The following is a 16,773-nucleotide window of genomic DNA, read 5'->3' as shown; positions in this document are numbered from 1 at the left end:
ACACCTGCCTGGAGGGGCTCAGGGAGCTGGGGTTCAGGACCTTTGTTTTATCTCTAGTGCAACATTTGGGGAAACAGAGGCACTGGAGATTGCAGGGTGGTAGAGTTGTGGAGCTGAACTGATTTCCCCCTTTCTGAGCCCTGGGCTCTCCATAGCCTCACAGTGCCAGCTTAACATGGGACGTCCTATCCCAGGCTCTTCGTGCCTACCCACAGGATGGAAACCAGTGTGGTTCCCAGCCTGCCCCCAGAATGACCAAGCACATGTTGGCCATGGTGCTCACCATCTGCGGCCACCATTTGACTCTGGAATGCCCTTGGCCCTTTGCTAGGGAAACGCTTGCAGATTCATCTGACCTCACTGGATCTTGTTATCTGTTGTCTGGGGACAGTGACACCATATTCATTTGGGGTATGCGTAGTGGGCACTTACTCGGTACTGAACCCTGCACTGGGCATGTAGAGAAGTGTGGGTCAGGGGACCTTCTCTGAAGGAGTGAGATGTGCGTCTGCTTGTGGAAGCCGGAAGGGTTGGAGAGGGCTTGCACAGAGAAGGTGGCATCTTGGACGGAGCAGCACTTGGCTGATGGGCACAGCATGAATTAGAACGAGGGCTGGGAGGGAAGGGGGTCTGAGGTGCATGGATCAGAATATGCGGGTGACCCAGAGGTGAGACGTCCACTTGGATGGGAAGTCAGGGCAGGTCACCATAGCCTCACGCAAGTGCCACTGTCACCAGCTATGCTGGTTAGCCTTTTGTTGATTTGACACATTTGGAAGTGGGGAGCCTCAGTAGAGGAAATGCCTCCACCAAACTGGCCTGTGAGAAACCCTGTGGTGCATTTTCTTGACTAATGACAGATGTGGGAGGTGCCAGCCCTGGGTAGGTGGTCCAGGGTTGTATAAGAAAGCAGGTTGAGCAAGCCGTGAGAATAAGCCAGTCAGCAGCGGCTCTCCATGGTCTCTGCTTCAGTTCCTGCCTCCGGGTTCCTGCCCTGCTTAAAGTCCTGCCTTGGCTTCCCTCAGTTCATTGAACTGTGACCCAGGATACATAATCTAGGTAACCCCCACCCCATCCCCCCCACTGGTTGCTTTTAGTCTGTGCTCTGTCACAGCGCTAGGAAACCCAGTGAGGACACCAGCTGAGGCCACCACAGGCACATATGCTCTGCCAGATCACCGCCTTCGGGGGACACAGGGGGCCCGCAGACTCCTTTCATCTGTGGGGAGCCTTATCTAGGGCTGTAGAAGCATAGGCATCCTTCATCCTGCCGTGGTCCATGCTGTGGTAGCGCCAGAAACACACAGTTTCAGAAGACAGCTAGGACTGAATGTCCCTGTTTGAAAAACATTTCCCAGGAAAAACAAATGTTGGAAAGTTAAACATTTGGGCTATTAGTGTGGAACAGAAGAAAAACCGCATTTGCCTTTTAAATATGGGCACCAGTGTGGCACAGTGGTTCCAGGAGCATCCCACGCAGGACCCACAGGAGCCATTGATTGTGCAGCAGGGCCAGCCTTCAGTCTCGGAGAGCGCCTGCTGGGCCAGCACACACACATCGGCAGCAATGTCTTTGCAGCAGGAAGCTGAGGCTGGGCGTGGGTCCCTGAGCCACTGCGTGCCCTGGGTAATGCTGGGACTTTTTGGAGCCTCTGTTTTAACCTCCCCTGCCTTGGCTCTCATTTCTGGGCTGTGCAGAGAACTGCGGTGCCGAATTCTCCAGAGAAGCCCAAGATGCGATACAATCAGCTGAAGTCCAGGATGTGTGATGTGGGTTTGGCTTTTCTGTGCTCTGATGTGCTGACACCTTGGAATCTCCCCGGCTGCAGGGAATGGACATGCCAGGGGTAGCAACAGCCTTCCACAGGCAAACCAAACACACCACAGCCCACAGCCCCTTTGTGGGGCTCTCAGTTGGGACCTGTCTCCACTTGCCCAGATTACCCAGGGTATTGTACTGTGAGGAACAGCTCCCGTGCCCCGGAGCCCCCCCTCCCCCTCCCCCCACTAAACTGGTGGCCTGTAGCCTGCTCACTTGCCTGTTTGGCCCACACAGAGTAAACCACTGTTGAGGTTCCTGCCCACACTTCTGCTTCATCTTCTGATTGGCTGAGCATCCCTGTGGGGCCTGGGGTGGCATAGTGTGCTTCTTGCGGTTAAGCACTGAGTGCCCCTCCCTCTTGGCACCTCCTGTCTTATACGGCAGCTAGAACAAGTCTTGGGTGGGGAAAACTCTGACTTCATGTCTTCACTAACATATGATGGGCTTAGTGAGCATCCAGGTTACTGTTGAGGGTGCTCAAGGCCCCTCTCTGGCCAGCCAGCCAGCCAGTGGGAGGCAGAGATGGGATTGTTCTCTGCAGCCTGGTACCCTGCCCTACTGCCTTCCTCAGCATGCAGGGGACTATGGTCCTTCCTTGCAAAGGATGTCAAGATGCATCAAGTATACACTGCTCACCCCGGTCCCTGGCCCAGGGAGGTCACTGCGGTGCTGCAGGAATGTCCTGTGCCTCCCGTGCCCTGCTCCATGCTCTCCTGCTTGTCCAGGTCACACATGGGATTCCCTCCTCCTTGCATCACTGACCCGCATAGTCCACCCTGTGTGCATGGCCCTGTGACTTGGTGGTTGCTGGCAGACTGCTGCTGACTCTAGAGCTTTTTTTTTTCTCCTAGTGTTCCCCTAGACTGTGTGCCATGCTAAGCCGTCTGCTAACTTGAATCTCTCAGACGTTGGCAAGCGTTTAAACACAGAACTGTCAGCGACGCACTAAAAATGCAATCAGAGATCGTTACACCGTCTCTTATCCCACTCCCCCTCTGCTGTGTTCTGTGAGATGGGGAATGGGCAGGAAAAAAGCAGTAAATGGGCATTTTCCTGATTGTCATTGTGTTCAGAGCACACTAAAACCCTGCCGGGCGCAATGCGCCGCTCCGGGACCGGCACTGATGGTGCAGAAATATGCGTGCCTCTCATTGAGTGTGGAGATGATGCCATGTGGAGGCAGTGCTTCCTGTGGGATGGGGCATGCTCGCAGTAAAGAATGGTAACATCTTTGGAGGGAGATTAATGTCAGGACTTAGAGAGCAGACTCCCACAAGCATCCCCCAGCAGGTTCTGTGCACCCCAACCTGGCTGCCCCCAGACACTTTGTGTGAATGCTCTTGGACTCCATGCATTTGGCAAATGAGAAGGAAAAAAAATCACATGTCACCCTCATCTGCTCTCCCGACTGACAGTTCATGGTCTCTTTACCCACTGAGAAACCCGCAGCTAGCAAATGCCAGAATCTCAAGCAAGCTGAAAGGGGAGGACAGCTTCTGGGTGGAGTGCCAAGTGTCACCATGTGATATGGTAGGGTGTGCCCAGCAGTTCCAAAAAGCCAGGGGTAGAGGCTGGTTTTGAGGTCAATGGTTGGGGATCAACATTCTGATGCACCCCGCAAGGCCAGCTGTTGCAGGGCTTATGGTGTCCTTCAAATCACTGCCCTATTCTTCTCGAATGTCCCTGTATCCCTCATGTCCCTCAGAAACCCTCATGGGGTACATCCCAGGAAAGGCTGGTTGTAGTGGTTTGAGTAATAGCCCTGACAGCCTCATATATTTGAATGCTTAGTCACCAAAGAATGGACCGCTTTGATAGGATTAAGAGGATTTCGAGATATGGCCTTGATGGAGGAAGGGTGTCCCTGAGGGTGGGTTCTGAGGCTTCAAAAGCCCACGGCAGGCCCAGTCTCTCTCCCTGGTGCCTTCAGATCAGGATGTGGAACTCTCAGCTCCTTCTCCAGCGCCATGTCTGCCTGCTCACAGCCACACTCCCTGCTATGATAATAGACTAAGTCTCTGAAACTGTAAGCCAGGCCCAATCACATGCTTTCTTTTATAAGAGTTGCCTTGGCCATGACTAAGACACTGTCCTTGGGGCACTGTCTGAGCAGGAGGCTAGTGTTCAAGTCCTAGGACTCCACTGTCTCACTGTGTGACCTTTAGCAACTCTATATCCTCTCTGAGGCGTAGCTTTCTGCTCTGTCCCACAGAGGGCATGGACCTCTGCAGGCCGCTAAACTGCTCTTGTCATCTTTGGGGCCTTAGAAGAACACCTTTCAGGGGCTGCAGCACAGAAGGCCTGGATTCAGGCTTCTAGCAGAGTCCAGCTTCAATGCAGAACATGGACTTCTAGCCTAGCATGCGTTTGGACAGGATGGCCAAGGCCTCAGCTGCCTCTGGGCTGAGGAAGACCGGGGAAAAATAGAAGGCATGTGGACTTGTCGGTCACCCCGAGCCTGGCCAAATGTCTAAGCCACCCACTCCCTCAAGCTGCCTCCAGCTGGGACCTTACAATGGCTACCCCTTCTGGTTTCCCTCATGTGCCATTCCTGACTCCACAGGGTGACAGCGTGACCTGGGCTTAGATGGTGGATCCCAGTCACCTCCACCTCTGCTCATGGAACATCCCCGCCCCAGGGGTCACGCTTCTGCTGGGCACTGGAGGCTCCCTGGCTGTCACACCTCTCCTCTGCTGTGGGTGGGGGCAGGAGGTTGCAGCAGCTGGGCACCGGTGGTGTCACACTCACTCCTCTGTGTGCAGGTGGAGGGTGGTGATACACAAGAATGCTGTCACACCAGGAGCTTCTGGCATCTTAGCCACACTCAGGTTGGTGAGAGATTCTGGGCTGTGGGACTGGAAGACAAACTGTAACGAGGGGTCGTGGCCCTAGAGCAGAGGAGGGGGCTTCATCCACGTCGGTGATGACCAGGTCATTTAGTTTGGTGTCCATCTTTCCCATCTGCCACAGATGGACAGTGAAGAAGGATGAAGGGAGGAAGTCTGAGAGCCATCCCTGGCAGGAGCAGTTGGAGGGAAGGAAGGATCCAGAAAGATGGAGATCCTTTTGATGGAGGAGACAGTCAGCTGTCTCAGGGTGGACTGACTGATAAATGCACGCCTCCAACCTTCTCTCCACTCAGATTTGTCCATCTTCCCACCCACGTCGTCATGTGTGCATGTAAAATCCATTTATACATTTTCAAATGACCACCCTTACATGTGCTCCCCCACCCACTCATTTAATAATCCATCCATTCATCTACCCATTTACTCTTCCACCCATCCACCAATCCACTCACATATCCTCCCTCTCACCCCTACCCACCCACCCACCCACCCATTGACTATTCACCCAATTATCAATCTACCTACTCACTAACCCACCAACTACCCACTCACTCATTTATCTGATTATCCATCTGCCCATCCTTCCATTCATCCATCCATCCACCCACCCATCCATCCATCCATCCTTCCATCCTTCCATTCATCCATCCACCCACCCAATCATCCATTCATTCATCCATCCACCCACCCATTCATCCATCCACCCACCCATTCATCCATCCATCCACCCACCCATTCATCCATTCATTCATCCATCCTTCCATCCATCTACCCACCCATCCATCCATCCATCTACCCACCCATTCATTCATCCATCTACCTACCCATTCACCTGTACCCATCCATCCTCTCACCCATCCTCCTACTTACCCACCCATCCACCTTTCTTTTGAGAGACAAGGTGGCATGATGGCTCAGAATGCACCTCTATGCTGTCATATGGGTGGCAAGTGTCTGCTGCCCTCCATGCTTTGCAGTCACTCTGTTGTTGACTTGTCTTATGCTTAGGCCAAACCATTTTCCTCAGATGTCAAGAGGGAAGAAAAATGCTTACAGTCTGTGGCAGTCACAGGCAGCCAGTGAACTGTAAAGTCCAACTGACCACCCAGAAGATACATTCATGGCCAGACTGCCATCTCAGGGACAGGGTGCTGCCTCTGACATACATCTTGTTGAATGGAATGGATATTTGAACCTGTCACCCCGGGAAGGTATTAGCTTCAGCCTGTTGCCTGGCCCTAGGTGAGGAGTGATTCTTTGTGCCCTGTTCTAATCACTGGAGACTATGTTCCTCAGCTCTCCTTGTCTGCTGGTGGGAACCCCTGTGGGGGAGCTGACAGCTTCCTGCACACCCAGCCCCGGGGGAGTCACCACTGCAGAGGCAAATGGAATCATGAAGTTGGTGTAATTTGCTGATTTACTTAAGTAGCACCCCCAGTTAGAGACATGGCAGAAATCCGTTAGTGTGGCTCCACCCCCAGCTTCACCAGCACTGGAAGTGGGATGGATGGGCGGTGAGAAGTGGAAGCCAGGATGAACCAGGGATGTAGGCAGCCAGTGGTGGTCACCCTGTCCTTCCTGCTGGATGCTCTTGTCATCTGGTCCCACCCTTAGCCTATGCTTGGGGAAGGGCTGATGAGGCTCCCAGGATGACTGAGGGTCTTGTGGCCTTGAAGGACTTGGAGTCAGTGACATAGAGGTGCTAAGTTGGTCAATACCTGTAACATTTCCCCTGCACCTGAGATGTGGGGCTCCTCCATCTACTGGCTTCAGCTCTGGGGCCCTCAGATATGGAGAGCATTTGATGACATCTACCTTGGATGGCTCTGTGGGCAATCAAGATCTTGATGACACTAGGGCAACTGCCCGTGGTGGGCTCCAGGGACTGGCGGTCTGTACTGCTCCTCCCTGCCCCTCTGCCCGCTCAGTCCCCAGCTCTGGCAGCTACCTTACCTGCACATCACTCAGGTACAGTGCTGCAGGTGGCTTTACTCACCAGACTTATGCTAGGAGCAGAGATGGCAGAGCTAACATGTTCACACCCTGTTTCCGGGGCTTCCCATAGAGGGCTAGGTTGTAGTCTTGGAGGCCCCCATCTCCCATAGCTTCAAATGGAAACTCGCAGGCCAGGGCACAGTTAATTGCAAGGCTCCAAAGTCCAAATGCCTGTGACATTGGACAGCACCTCAAAATGAGTGGGTTGGACTTGTGGGGACTGGAGAAAATGGGTGTTTTCATCTCCTGTCTAAGGGGTACGTAGCACTTCATAAGGATCACCACACATTAATAACAATAAAGTAGTAATAATAATGAAGAAGTGAAGTTTTATTGGGAATCTCTCACGTTTTTTTTCTGGCAACAGATTCAATTAGAAACAAAGTTGTACCAAGCTAAATATATCTAGGTGTGTGTCGGGGGGGGGGGGATGAGACTTGTGGCTTCTTTAGTATTACGTCTCAGAGGAATTGATTTCTTTTTCCTTTTGAGTATCAAAAGTCTTTGTTCATTTCTATTTAGTGTGTTCTGGGTCGCCAGAGATTTCTCATAAGGGAGGGGTTCCTGCTCCCATCTCACGTATGAGGAAACTGAGGCATGGTGGGGTGCTGAGCCTCACGGGGTTAATGGTGGAACTGAGCTGTGGACTCACACCCATCCTGTCATCATGGCGTCCCGGAGCTGATAAGCAGGCGTGGGGCACAGAGTTGGTGTGCAGATTGGGGATTCGTGCATCTCTGGGTTCCCCTGCTGCCACACTGCCCTGGCCAGGCAGAGAATGAGTGGCTGTTCACAGAGCGTTGCCTTCTTGACTGTCAGGCATGAGGCTGAGCAGGTTGTGTAGGTCTCAGCTGGGCAAACTTGGGAAAGTGCAGTTAGGATGTGCTATGTTGGGGCGGGGGTGGAGAGTTCCAGCTGGGCAAAGTTACAGGAAAGAACTTCAGGACAAGTCAGTGAGGAGTAGAGTCAGGGTTTATTAGATTTAAAATTGTGTCTATGTGCATGTGAGTGCAGCAACTACAGAGGCCAGCAGGGGGCATCAGTCCACTGGGGCTGAAGTTATAGGTTGCTGTGAGCCTCCAAATGTGGGTGCTGGGGACAGCACTGAGCTTCCCTGGAAGGGCAGAAGCATTTTTAACTGCTGCACCATCTCTCCAGACCCTAGAAGAAATTTTGGCAGTTTGAAGTATGGGTGTTAGAAGGAGGTGTGTAACTTGGGAAAAAATATTGTGCATTACTGTACCCAGGTGGGGGTATGTGCTGGGTGGGGCAAGAGAGGGAGAGAGAGAAAAGGGTTGGGGAGAGGGAGGAGGGAGGGAGGGAGAGCAAGTTGACCTTACTGTCCTTATGTTAGTCATGTCTATGGTTTAGTGACTTTTGAAGTTATATCTCCAAAGGTTCCTAAGGGTCTCTCTCTCTCTCTCTCTCTCTCTCTCTCTCTCTCTCTCTCTCTCTCTCTCTCTCTCTCTCTCTCTCTCTCTCTCTCCCCCTCTGTCTCTCTGTCTCTCTGTCTCTGTCTCTCTCTCTGACTTCAGAGGGTAGTTTCTGAAATACAGTAAGTAGACAGGATTATGGCTGATAAGGTAAAGCCCTTATCAACCATAATAAGGGTTACACGGGGAGTTGAGAGTTGTTTTCACTGGGAACAAAGTTAATCGTCTTGTTAGTGAGATTCCCAGGAAACTGCAGGTCACACTTGGAGAGAAATGAGGGCATATTCCAGGTCACATGCATGGGCTTTGAGCACAGATCGCTGCCACTTGGACATGATTTGAAGTGTCTCTGTGTGAAAGGCACACTGACAATGTTGGCAACCTTGATCCTCAGCCATAGAGAAGCTTCCAGCAGATCAATGGGTGAGGGGCTCCTTCCTGTTCCCATGGCCCCCGAATTTTTCACCTTCCTGTCTTGCCTGGCTTATGCAGTAGTGACTGCATACAGTCACATTATATCACATGTCACAAGGCCCTAAGCCTGACCTACCTTCCCTGGCTCTCACTTGAAGGTGAGACCAGGCTTCTTCCCAAAATGTACATGGCAGTTGAGTCTCAACATAGCTGTTGAATCTGATTCCAGATCCTGAGTTTGGGCTACTGAGAAGATAGGCAGCAGACCACACTTGGTTCTTTTGGGAATGCACATGCACAGGGTGTGTGTGTGTGTGCGTGCGCATGCGTGCGTGCGTGTGTGTGTGTGCACATGCATAGGGTGTGTGTGTGTGCACCTGCACAAGGTGTGTGTGTGTGCACCTGCACAGGGTGTGTGTGTGTGCACATGCACAGGGTGTGTGTGTGTGTGTGTGCACATGCACAGGGTGTGTGTGTGCACATGCATAGGGTGTGTGTGTGTGTGTGCACATGCATAGGGTGTGTGTGTGTGTGTGTGTGTGTGTGTAGGCCAGAGGTCAGCTTGTGCTTTCTGCCTAGATTTTTTTAGACAGGATATATCACTGACCTGGAACTCATCGGGTAGGTCAGGATGGTCAGCCAGTGAGTGCAGGGACCCACCTCTCTCCACTTCCCCAGGATTACAAGGGTGTGCTACCAGACCTGGATTTAAAAACAACACAGCAACATGGGTTCTGGGGCTGGTGCAAAGCAAATACTTCATCAGCTACGTTATCTCCACAGCCCAACATTTCGTTTTTTATCTAAGCCAGGGCTTCCCGAGCCATCACAGCTTCCTGAGTGCAGCAGCTAAGGCAGAGGGTTGAGCAGTGTGGAGCCTGGGCATGGAGTGAGAGAAGGGTGAATGGCAACTTCTGGGCTGAGGGGGTGGGTGGCCTGTAGGTGGGCAATGCCCGATCACTTTGAGGCTATTATCCTCCTATTTTTGTAACTTTTTACATTTTATTTATTTATTGTTTTTGCTTTTTCTGAGACAGGATTTCTCTGTGTAGCCCTAGCTGTCCTGGATCTCACTCTGTAGACCAGGCTGGCCTTGAACTCAGAGATCTACTTGCCTCTGCCTCCTGAATGCTGGGATCAAAGGTGTGGGCTACTACCACCCGGCTTGTTTTTTGTAACTTGATTGTGTGGTTCTCAGCGTGAACTTTGCAGATGACATCACACCATAGTGTTCAAAATGTCAAGTATTCCTGTACCTTGTTTTGACTGAATTCCATGTTCCCTGAGTGTAGCATCTTTGAAAGACTGAACAGGGCTCTACAAAGAACGCACATCTGTTGGGATGTGTAGGCTGAGGAGCCCAAGATAGAGAAATCCGAGAGACGTAGTGGTAGCTTGGAAACAGAGAGGGTGAGGCTGGCCCCTTGCAGCTTAGGTGCTGGAGAGGACCCTCCCCTTGTGCTCGAGACTGATGGCCAGTAGAGGTCCAGGCAGGCAGAGTCAGGGAGCGGTGATGGGGCTGCTGCCTCCTCTGATACAGAGCACAGGATGGGGGCAGTGGGTGTCCCTGCTGGGGGATTGCATTGGCTGTCCTTAACTCTCCCCTTTGGTGGCTCTGTGGCTTCCAGAGGGGCCACCAGCAGCCTGCTCTGTGCGTGTCCACCCACAGGTAGCCTGCCCTATGAATACAAGATCGTGATTGCGGGCAACCACGAGCTGACCTTCGACCAGGAGTTCATGGCTGACCTCATCAAGCAGGACTTTTATTACTTCCCATCCGTGTCCAAGCTGAAGCCGGAGAACTATGAGAACGTGCAGTCGCTGCTGACCAACTGCATCTACCTGCAGGATTCAGAGGTCACTGTGCGTGGCTTCAGGATCTACGGCTCCCCGTGGTGAGTGTGCCTGAAACCCATCTTCACCACCGGTTATGGCAAGAGGGAGTGGGTGGTGACGACTCCAGTCTCCTAGAGGTGCTGGGGACCCAAAGCTGAGTCTCAGAGCCAGTGTAAAGGGGACAGAGGATCTGGGATTTAATTTTGTCCTCATTCTCTGTCTGACCTCAGGCACCACTGCCACCCATGGGCCTCAGTTTCCCCATTTGGAATCAAGGAAGGGTAACATGACTTACATCCTCTGGACTTTACATGAAGGCAGCTGCTATTGGCTCCAGCTCTCTCAGAGAGAATAAGGACCTTCTGTGGTGACACAGACAGGCTGAGGAGGGGCTTCCTGGTTTGCAAACATTAAACATGAGCCTCTGGCACTAGGGGATATTCCCTTTCTGCCTGTCTTTTGCCCTCCCACAGAACGGTGTGTCTGGGGAGGAGGCTTGATCCACTTGACTGAAGAAAGGCATTTGGGATCTTCAGGTGGATTCATCATGCCCTTTCCTGTGTGGTGACAGCAGCTGATTGAAAGCAAATGCATAGTGAATCCTTATTTGATGGAGACACAGTGACCAACTGGGCCTTCTCTCAGAGCTCACCTGGCTGATTGGTGCTCAAAGTGATCACGGGCCCAGACTGTCTTTGTGATGGTCAGTGTGTCCACAACACTGGTGTTGACCATTAGGGTGCTATTGCTGACAAGAACGGCGATAGCAAAGGTGACGGTCTACGGTGATGGTGGTTATGATAGTTGTGATGAGGATGATGGCGGTATTAGTAATGATGATGTTGGATATGATGATATCGTGATGGCAGCAATGAGGATGGCAGGGATGATAATGGTTATGGTGATGGTGGTGGTAATGAGGTCGGTAGTGGTGATGATGATGATGGTGGGGATGCTGCTGTTGGCTGTGGCATCATGTCATTGGTCCATGGATGGACCAAAGCCTCCACAATAGTCTCGTGCGTCTGATTTGTTATCCACTTTCTACACGTGGACAGATCTATTGGCCCTTTAGTGGCCATAGGGTGTGAAGTTCTGTCTGGGTGAGGGGAAGCTCCCCAGAGGAGGTGAATGACCCCAGCCTCGGGGAGGGCAAGGACTTGCATAGGCCGGGGAGCAGAGGCCCTGACTGGGGACACCGGTGTCTGCAGGTTGGACAGCCATGTAAGCAGCACATCTGGGAAGCCCTGCAATGTTTGATGCCCACTAGTGATTTGAGGCTGGGGTGGGTTAAGGACCTGTGTGGATCTTAGAAAGCCAGGAGAGAAAGGAGGTGCCAGCCTGACCCAATCTCCAGGAGGAGCGTGCTTGTGATGCTCAAGGTTTGAGGTACCTGCTGGTGTCTGAAGGTTCTTTGGCCACTCAAGCATGTGAGAGACTTGAAACCAAGGGCGAGGAGGTAAGATGGTGGCTGAGGCTGCCTGGCAGGCCACGGGTCCAGTCTGCAGAAGCCTGCTCATGCAACAGCTCGTCAGGGTGCATACCGTGAGGTGTGAGCAAAGGCTCTGGTCCTGAGGCTGGCACAGTGGGCAGGGCAATGGGGCCATCAGGGTGAGAGGCAAGGCTCGGTGTGAGGTCAAGAATCAATACTGGACCTTTGCTCTGTGGTTTACAATGTGCTACACACATACATCACACACACACCACACACATACATACTACACACACACTACACGCATACACACACATACTACACATACACACACTATACACACACAACACACACATACTACACACATACACCACACACACTATACATACACACGCACCACACACATACTGCACACACATACCACACAACATACTGCACACATCACATATACACCACACACACCACACACACGCACATACCACACATACACACTATACATACATACACACCACACACTACACATATACTACACACACAACACACAATACACACTACACACACGACACATACTATACACACACCCCCACAACACTACACACACACACTATGTACACACTACACATACACTACACACACACACACACACACCACCTTAAGAAAAGGTATTGTAAAGGTTAGAGGCATGGCTTAGGGACTAAATAATTGAATTTAATTTTAGCCTCACGTTTTGTAGGGTGTTTGACCCTGGATATCACTAGATGACCTCTCTATGCCTTGGTTCACTTTCTTACAGAATGGAGGGTGACAGTGTGCCCTTCTCCAGTGGGTGGCTATAAGGTGTCAGAGGGCTCCCCAGAGCCAATGACAGTTGTCATAAGTGTGTACAGAATAGAGACCTGTTATTTGCTTGTCCTAGGGATGTGCTTCCTGCATAGTCTAGTAGGGAGGGTGAGGGGGATGGGGAGATGGACAGGGCTCTCAGGGTCCCACCACTCAGCAGCCAGGCTCATCAGAGCCCCTGATAATCATCTGGGTGACCCAGCACTAGGGTTTCCTAGCTGTGTGGTCCTCTGTCCAAGGAAGGTCACCCCCAATCACTAAGCTGGCCATGAGCATGAGTGGGTCATGCATGGTTCTTGTAATTCATGAGCAAGGGGCAACCTCAGAAGGGGGTTAGCTCTGTGCCAGCTGGGGCTTAGGCTAGCAAGCATCCCCATTTTAGAGATGGGTGAGAAGAGGTTCAGGTAGGCACATGGCTCAGCCAGGGTTACCAAGACAGAGGTCCCCCAGGTTCCTGCTGAGCTCCCCGTGAGCTCTGCCCTTTCTGGAGTTGAAACCATGCAGTACTTTCCTAAGTACCATTTGGGTGCCCCAGGGGACATGGAGGCCTGAGGCTCATTCTCCTGTTTTATCAGTAAATGCATCGAGTCATCCATCGAGTCATTATTGAGAGCCTGGCACCCATAAAACCCCTATGCACTTGGTGGAAACTCAACTATTGCAGACACTGCTGTCCTGGGCTCCTGCCCTGGTGACAAATGGCGGTCAGCAACTGTCCCCTGATTCAGGAAGAAGTCCTGGGAATTGGGATCTGGGGAAAGCACTCATGGAGAGAGCTTGGAACGGAAGAGATCACGGAGCTAAGGAGGTAGGGAAGGGTGTGGTTTGTCACAGGCAAAGGCCACGGGGCTGGAGAGAGCAGCAGGCTTGTGGACACTGTAGCATTACTTCCAGGCCCAGAGCAGGTCATAGTAAGAGGCAGAAACCACAGGCTGAGCAGCCTGGGTCCTTGGCTGGCAGCCCTGCTCTGCTGTCCCCCAAGCTACTGGGAACCAGGCTTTCCAGAGTAACCTCCCTCACTGTCCCTCCAGGGAGGGAGGGAGGGAGGCAGGACCTGAGGACCAGTGCAGATGGATGGTTGGGACCCACCGCCTCCCTGCGGCTCTTTTGCAGGGGAGTTTTATGGATCCACCCGCTCTGTGCATGTATGCATGGGTACACAGAGGCATGCTTACCCAGGAAGCTGTGTCACCGCTGGGGTATGCGCACCTGTGGGTTACAGGTGACCCCCTCTCCTCTGTCCCCTGTCTCAGGAGGCCCAGGGGGAAGCCATCGTGTCTCTGCTAGTGAGGCATTTGTGTATCTTGCCACTGTTCCTGGCCCAGATGACTTTGTCAAGTGGATGATTTTAAAACTAACCAGTACATGGGTGGCAGGGTTAATGCTTCTTCCTCCCTGGACACATTGGCTGATGTGTGGCATTCAGGTACACTTCGGAGCTTCAGAGGCGTGGTTATATCAACAGGGGTTTGGGGTGATAAGTAGGTTGTCACCAAGATGAGAAAACTTTCATATGCAGGACTGCAGCATGAGAGCCCCTGTGGATTAAACAAGAGCTGGTCTGCTTGCACAATGGATGCTGCACAATGGATGCGAGCCGCCCGCCTTCCTGCTTTTATGTGACTGCTGGGGATCCAAACTCTAGTCCTCACGTTTTCACAAGCCTTTTCCTTAGCCCTGCGTTCTCTTCAGCAGAGTCAGTTAGCCAAGTGACGTCCTTACCTGTAGCCCTGCCAACGGTTGGTACCATAAGGCTTTAGTCTTTCCTCACTCTTGGGTGGGTGCTGGTGCTGCGGTGGGGCTTGGAACCTCTCCATGGTTTCTGGCCGCCTACATCCCTCTTTTCTGAAGTGCTGATGTCTTTTGCCTAGACAATTATTTGGGGGTGTGGGGGTAGTCTGTCTTTTGTTGGTTTTGGTGATGTGCGGATGAAACCCCGAATCTCACACAAGCTAGACAAGTTCCCTTATCACCGAGTTGTCCCCCTGGCCAGTCTTGTTTGTTTTCTCTTTCTTACTGCTTCCTAGAAAGTCTTGGTGTGCTCTGAGTGGGGCCTGAGTCCTTGGTCACTAGACACCTTTCAGATTGCCTTCCATCTTCTTGATCTGCCTTCTGACTCACAGAGCCATGGGGTGAGCAGGAGCCCTGGATTCTGGTGTGATCAAATGTCTGCACTGCTTGTCCTGGCAAGTGCTTCCTGTCCTGCTGACAGGATCTCCCCACAACCCCACCCCACCCATACCCCTGCCCACCTCCACCCCTGGTTCATAGAGATTCTCCTCTTGTCTCCCAGGAGCCACTGAGAATGGGATAGTGGTGCTTGGAGAGAGGAGTGTGTGTGTGTGTGTGTGTGTGTGTGTGTGTGTGTGGTGTGTGTCTGTGTGTGTGTGTGTGTGTCCAGTTTGTGTTTTTCCTTGTGGACACTTCTTGGCAGGCACCATGAGGAGAAAAATGTGTGCCCCGCTCTGCCACCTTGACCCCACCTGGGACTGGGTCTGCTCCTGCCCCTCCCCCCTCCAACCCATTCAGGACAGGATAGGAATGTCGTATGTCACCCTAACAACTGGTTTCTTCAATATTACCTCTGCTCACCAGGGACCACTTTCACACACAATCTCTCTATTTCTAACTTCAAGATCTGAAGCGGCACCTGGCTTATGCTGGTAAGTGTCTCTCTGACGGATGAATGCACAGGTGGGGAGATTGTACGCAGTGAGGAGCCCGCCGCAGCCCCTCCCTCGCCATTTACCCTTGTGTGTACCTCTCTGCGGGCTCACCTCAGGCCCACACCAACTCCTCATTCCCTAGGCTGGTGTTCCAGGTGGGCTCTAAGCACCATGCCTGACGGTGCCACCTCCTGCCTCACCACACTGCCCGCTTCCCCCAGTGCCCCCAGACCAAAGGCCAGATGCCCACTTCCCTGTGCCCTCACCTGGGCCTCCAACATCTGGAAGGTAAAGAAGGGGCACAAATCTAGGGAAAACCGGCCTCCCTCCAGGGCACACAGTGACTCCGTGGGACTCTGGGCACTGTCGCTGGTCCCCTCGGCTGCAGCTGGGTGTATGTCCATCACCCAGAGTGTCTCTGGGGCGGAACTAACTGCAGGAAGAGGACGGAGTCAGTTTTTGCAAAATCCTGCCTTTTTTTTAAATACTGCATATATACCCTATTCATTTATGGGTTTTGGATGCATTTTTTTTGTTCTCATTTAACTAAAAACAGCCTTGATTTTTAAAGAGAGAGAGAGAGAGAAAGGAGTGAGGGAGAGAGTAAAGTTGGCACGCAGCAGGCCCATCTGCTCTAATTACTTCTGGTATTTTGAAAGAAGGGATCTAAACCTGCTGAGATACCGAACTTCGGGAAGCGGCTGCCGGGCCTGTGCCTGGGAGGCTGGGCTCAGACAGGATTCTGTGCTTGGCTGGGCCACCTCCCATCAGGGCTGGACCCTGAGGCCTAAAGAGGGAGCTTCTCTTGTCCCTAGGAGTGCGGGCCTCAGGGGCCGGCTGGGCACTCTGCAAGGCTGGACAAGAACCCGGCCTGCCGTGCAGGTGCCGGCAGTGTGGCAGTGGCTGGAACCTTGGCTTTGAGAGAAGGTGATACAAGGAGTCCCCTTGCCCTTAGAATTCAGAGAGGCCGGGTATAGACATGGTCTGGCCCATAGCTGGTGTCTCATCATGCTGCTGGCTGTGGCCACCCAGTGTTGGGGGCAGGGATAATAAGGGTCGCTGTTACATAGCTGATAGTTATGGATAGCATTCCCTCATTCAGGCACAGGGCAGCGAGTACCTACCTGGTGGCCTCTGGGGGCAGGCACTGGGTGGACACTCATGTCCTGTTCTCCTACTGTGTATGATTAGGTACACATTCCTGCACAGCCTAGGGCAGGAATGGAGCAGCCCGGGAACCTTGTCTGTCTGTCTGTCTGTCTGTGTGTGGCAGTGCTCAAAGAAGCCTGCTGATGTGACAGGTGTGTGTGTCTGTCTTACCACAATCTCCAAGACAGTCAGTGAGGTCCCCACCCACCCTCACTTTACAGAAGGCACCAGGACGTTGGAAGCAATTTGACTTGCTCTGGAGGAAGGCACCACAAGGGTCAAGGGGAGCTGGTGCTCGCAGGACAGCCACAGCGAGAGCTTAGCCCTGCTTGGTGC

At 52.5% G+C, this 16,773-nt stretch overlaps 1 protein-coding gene across 8 annotated transcripts in view; it reads left to right on the top strand.

Annotated features, from left to right (window-relative positions):
* Mpped1 (metallophosphoesterase domain containing 1) overlaps positions 1–16,773 on the top strand; it is a 72,537-nt gene that overhangs the window by 40,912 nt on the left and 14,852 nt on the right. For 7 of the 8 annotated variants that reach the window (XM_013111005.3, XM_040754067.1, XM_040754066.1 and 4 more), the window contains one exon: positions 10,184–10,409. In XM_013111005.3, the coding sequence (XP_012966459.1) occupies positions 10,184–10,409 (226 nt within the window). Of the gene's footprint in view, positions 1–5,692; positions 5,915–10,183; positions 10,410–16,773 lie in introns of those variants that run through there. The other variant, XM_040754070.1, reaches the window with a different exon arrangement.

Source organism: Mesocricetus auratus, unplaced genomic scaffold (genome assembly GCF_017639785.1).
Source record: "Mesocricetus auratus isolate SY011 unplaced genomic scaffold, BCM_Maur_2.0 Super-Scaffold_100010, whole genome shotgun sequence".
NCBI classification, from domain to species: Eukaryota; Metazoa; Chordata; class Mammalia; order Rodentia; family Cricetidae; genus Mesocricetus; species Mesocricetus auratus.
Note: the sequence above shows the minus strand (reverse complement) of the source record. Positions and strands in the feature narration are given on the sequence as shown.